This window comes from Halyomorpha halys, unplaced genomic scaffold (genome assembly GCF_000696795.3).
Source record: "Halyomorpha halys isolate HHAL.00 unplaced genomic scaffold, Hhal_1.1 Scaffold487.1, whole genome shotgun sequence".
In the NCBI taxonomy this organism is placed as follows: domain Eukaryota; kingdom Metazoa; phylum Arthropoda; class Insecta; order Hemiptera; family Pentatomidae; genus Halyomorpha; species Halyomorpha halys.
In genome coordinates this window covers 707,154-712,084 of record NW_027111707.1, presented here as the reverse complement: position 1 = coordinate 712,084, position 4,931 = coordinate 707,154, and the positions used below count along the sequence as shown (strand labels likewise).

General features: G+C 30.9%; 1 protein-coding gene across 5 annotated transcripts in view; it reads right to left on the bottom strand.

Annotated features, from left to right (window-relative positions):
- The window catches only part of Dhc16F (Dynein heavy chain at 16F), a 185,333-nt gene that overhangs the window by 88,860 nt on the left and 91,542 nt on the right, over nt 1-4,931 (bottom strand). For all 5 annotated transcript variants that reach the window (XR_010844016.1, XM_067049737.1, XM_067049735.1 and 2 more), the window contains 6 exons: nt 3,522-3,637; nt 3,255-3,400; nt 2,910-3,188; nt 2,009-2,147; nt 811-1,023; nt 410-595 (listed from right to left, as the gene is read on the bottom strand). Coding sequence is in view for 4 of the 5 variants with exons in the window: in XM_067049737.1 (XP_066905838.1) it covers nt 410-595; nt 811-1,023; nt 2,009-2,147; nt 2,910-3,188; nt 3,255-3,400; nt 3,522-3,637 (1,079 nt within the window). In the remaining variant the exon portion in view is untranslated. The remainder of the gene's footprint in view (nt 1-409; nt 596-810; nt 1,024-2,008; nt 2,148-2,909; nt 3,189-3,254; nt 3,401-3,521; nt 3,638-4,931) is intronic.

Below are 4,931 nucleotides of genomic sequence, written 5' to 3'. Positions count from 1 at the left end.
CCGTAAAAATTTAATATAAGCAGATGGTCAAGCTTGCGGTCAAGAAAAGAACAAATAGTTTATAACTAGTTGTTCTTTTTTTTTACCGCAATCCTGACCATCTTCTTATATTATTTTTTGTATTGAATTTAATATTGTTTATTTCTCTTAATTTTATCTTTTGATATGAAAGTTAGAATTCTAATCCTATATATATATTTTTCATGCTATGGGAAATCACAATAAATAATACTGATTAAAAAAAATAAATAAAAAACACTTATTTAGTTTTGTATCTCTGTAACTCAAATAACACATGGAAGCTATCAATGCATAACAATAAAAATGGAGAAGAACCCAAATTAATATGAGATATAATATCAAATACTTACAGATAATTTTTATTCAAAAATAGTTAAAACCTCTTTACCCTGACAGCTTTTCTAACAAATATTCCTAACAAGCCATCTTTCCATTCCATTGTCGAAAGATTCACTTCACCATAGAGCTCTCCCATGGCAACCGCTTTAGGGTTCAATGTGTTGATAAGCACAGGTCTATAGAAAGGTCCTTCAATTTTTAATTGATGCAATGTTCCGAGGGTATCTTTCAAGACCTTAAAAAAAAAAATACAAAATAAGAAAATTTTTCTTGTAAAACTATTTAAAATAAATGTATCTGCCTCGTTTACTTGGTTGGCACTAGCTAAATACTGGCTTAGTAGGACGTGCAAATTCTAAAGGAATATAACTGCCAACAACCAAATACTGATTCCTAAGTCAATATAGTCGATATACACTAACATACATCAATGATATACGTTTCACCTACATTCAAAACAGTAGTTTTTCCACCTCCTGTAGGACCTACTGTCATTACACCATGCCTTACAAGCATCGTTTCGTACAACTGAATTGTTTTGGTAAATGTACACTGAACTGGTTGAAGACCTCTTTTTTTCACAACTGTCTCCATTGCTTTTTGAAAGTGTCCATAATCGTGTTCAGGCAAAGTGACACCAGGAAATAAATCATTTAAAATTCCCTGAAAAGTACAAATAAGTCATTAGTTTTAACAAATATTGAATTAAAAGTTTAAGGTTCTCACAGAGTAAGCAGATTTTTATTTATTTTGTAAAAATTATATCAGATTAGCTAAAAAATTCCAAACATTTGAATTAATGTTTAATTATTACTTTATGATAATTCTTACTTTCCCATTGCCAAAGGTAGGGGATCTTGGTATTTATGCAGGAAATAAAAAATATCGATGTCCTGATAATCGCAATTTTCAATCATATTTTATATATTAGACATCAAGGAACACATTTGGTAGTATTTCTGTATATTTGTCTCTATTCAAATTTGTGTTTATAACTGTTCAATTGAACGGTTAATTCAATTTTGATGAAATTTTCAGGAATTGACTCAAATTTGGAGAAACTTTGGAGATTAGTGTAAAAGTGATCAAGTATTAATTTTATCAGATATTGCGAATATTATTACTGAAATATTTCAGTATAAACTTAAGCAAATTCCATTGCGAACATTCATGAACACGTGTCCAAACATATTTTTCTTTAGACAATTATATTTCAAAAGCAGTTCGTCAAATTTAGCTCAAAGTTGTAGAAAAGTTGGGGATTAGTGTAGGTCATGGTCTAGAATAAATTGTATACAATTTTTTCAACTGCTTTCGTTTACCATTACGAAAAATCAATTTCCTGGATACACCTGTGTTTTAACAACACTTTGTCCAGTTGATTTTATTCCCCAAGAGCTAATCTTTAACCTCGAAATGTTGGTAATTGTATAGCCAATAGAAATAGCCAGAAAATGGATAACTTCTAGAAAAAAACAATGGTAAATTGAGAAAAAAAAAAGATAGAAATAGTGGGAAGTTATACTGGCCCATATACTTGGCACTTTATTTATTTATAATTTTTTGTTATATGAATTTATTATGGAAAATAAATTTCTTTTTCATAATAATTTATATGCTCATTGAATATTTGTTTTCATGAAAATACCTTAAACAGTACAGAGTCATCTGCAAGAAATTTTGGAAGATTTGAATCTCGTAAAGCTCTAATGAGAACAATGTCTTCTCTCACAGTAGGATTTTGTCGCTTCAAAGAACCAGCCATTACCAGGACACTTTTGACTGCCCTAAAAAAATATGTAGATATACATTGTAATATCCTCTTTTATGAGTAAATAGTTATTTTTTATATATAAATGATTTTTGGTATGTTTTATATAATGTTTCATTTCAAAATGCTTATTTGTAGTATTAAACTTAAAAGCAAGCTAACCAATTTCGTTCAGTAAAATATGTATACACAAAAGACATTGGTTAATTTTTTAATGAAAAATTAAAGGGAAAAAAATTTACTCAACAGATACTTTGTAGTTCAAAAGAGCAATTCAAAACAATTAGAGGGGAATGTTGATGAAGGTAGTGTGTTTGTTGCAGGACACTGCCATCTAGGCACTTTTGAACTTGTTCAGTTGAGAAGTAATAACCTGCTTACTTCCCTGACTTAACACCTTCATATTTTCAATTTGTAATTTTTTAAAAATAAAATGATGTTTAAAAAATACAAAAATTGAGTAATCATTCTTAACTCAAATCAGATTAAATTTACTATAATCCCAAACAAATTAATTTTTATATGAGAAGAAAATTGGGGTTGCATTAAATAAAGAACACAAATAAATAAAAACTTATTTATAAGTGCTAATGTTTCGGCAGGAATCTCAGGGCTGCTTGGTCGAGAATTTAAGCCAAGTGAAGAAATGCCCGTAAATTTATGTTCTTCACTTGGCTTAAAGATCTCGATTAAGATGATTTATTCCATCATACTTTTGAATGAAATGTAGTAGAATAATTTATTTTGAAAAAGATAAATTAAGACAAACCATTCTTACCTCATTCCAAAATCATAATGATCTTGTTGAGACAACTGTTCACTACAAAGCTTGTACATATTAACCATCTTTTGAGCTAATCCTCTTGACGATTCAAACCCTTCAGAATAAAGGCTCACTTCAGCAATAAGGGCATAATCAGGAACCATCATAGCAAAAGGACGAAAAACAGATTTTAAATTATCAGGAAGTTCAGTTCTTCCAGCATAACCTGGGTTCATAGTGATAAATGTAGCACATTGCGGAATAAGCTTGATCTCACGACCCTCAAACATAAACCTATAAATATATAAGTTAATAACATATAATTGAATTTATACAATTTGCTAATAAATTAGTGCTCACCTACTCTGCTTAGCTGCTTTAGCATTACGGATAGTTATCAATTGTTGAGCAATGACAGACAGGACCTCAATGTCAATTCGATTGAATTCATCAAAGCAACACCAAGCACCACACTGAGCTAGTCCAGAAAAAAATCGTCCCATCATCTAGAATAGGAAAAAGGTACTGAGTCAAGTTACTTATATATTTTTTTATACACAGTTTGATAAAAACATAAATAGTATTATTGAAAATTCTACTTTTTAAGAAATTAATCAAAATATTTACCTTATAATCAATTTGTTCAGAGCAATTGAAAACAACACACTGGATAGCTAATGCTTTAGCTAAGTCTTTGGTAGTTTCTGTTTTTCCTGTCCCAGCAGGTCCAGCTGGAGCACCACCTAAATTTAAAAATGATCTCTAAAAGTGTGTAACACTACTATTAATATTAACGGTACCTAAATACATAAGTTATAAAAAAAGAAGGGAAAAAACCTAAATCCCTCAATTTATTTTTTTTATACAGATACAGTCTACATTTTAGATTAATTTGTAATATAAAAATAGCTAATAGCAAAACATAGTGGTGGGAAATTAGGGGGAGGGCAAGGATCCCGGAACACTAGGTTCAGAGCAGTATAACTATTCTCATCTGGGTCAGTTGATAATTATTTTGTGAATAATGTCAATTGAAATGAATATTGATGCTCCCAGGGTGATGACATCACACTAGAAAGTAAAAATGGTAGAAAGAACCAAGAAGTACACTTCTGAACTAGTTTATTCTCTAATAACAGTAGCCAGAGGAGAAATAATTGTGATTTAATGATGCAATTTGAACACTGTAAATTACCAAGCTTCTTCTCAGGGCTTTACAGGGCTCAATGAGATACCAGTACTTTTACCATAGGCCAGTTAAGGCTAAAATACAGCATCATAAGAGCAGATACTCTGCACTTGAATGATCACTTACTGACACCAGTCATTGTAGCTGAGAATGGTGAGGTGTCACTATAGCAACCTCATAAATGCAATGGCATTGATTCTATTCCAGCCTGGGAGAGTTGACTTTTAATTTGTGGCAGGCCCACAGCATAAAAACTCGTCTCTACCTCCAGTTTATATCCTCCCACCTCTCTTTCTGTATATCAGAAATGATCAGATAAGGGTTTAAAAAAAGTCACTTACTGACAGCACTCCATTTGATTTCGCAAAAGATCTGGAAGGAAAGGATCAGCTTTCTAAGGTGATTGTATGAATAAGGACTGGGGAACTGGATAGAGACTGAACCATAAATTAGGTTGCTCATTGACTGATCGTGTGTAATTAATAAAAGGAATATGGTCCGGGTGTAGTAAAAAATAACTCAAGTAATACAAAAACTATTTAATAAGAATCTAAATTAGCATATAATATAAGCCGATGTTGGCTCTTATTAAACAAAACCATCTTCATTTTATTAAAGCTTTGAAAACAGTCTTACACTAAATTCCTAGTCTACAAAACAGACAAAGTAAGAGCAGTGATGTTGGAGGAAGACCATCCATAAATGATATATTTCACTTAAAATATACTTGCAATGTCACCAATGCATCAGATATAGGTTTTTTTAGAAGAATACTTCTATCTATATACCAATGCTCGACAAGATATTCTATGAGATATACTTTTGTTTCATATCTATTGCTCAAAGAT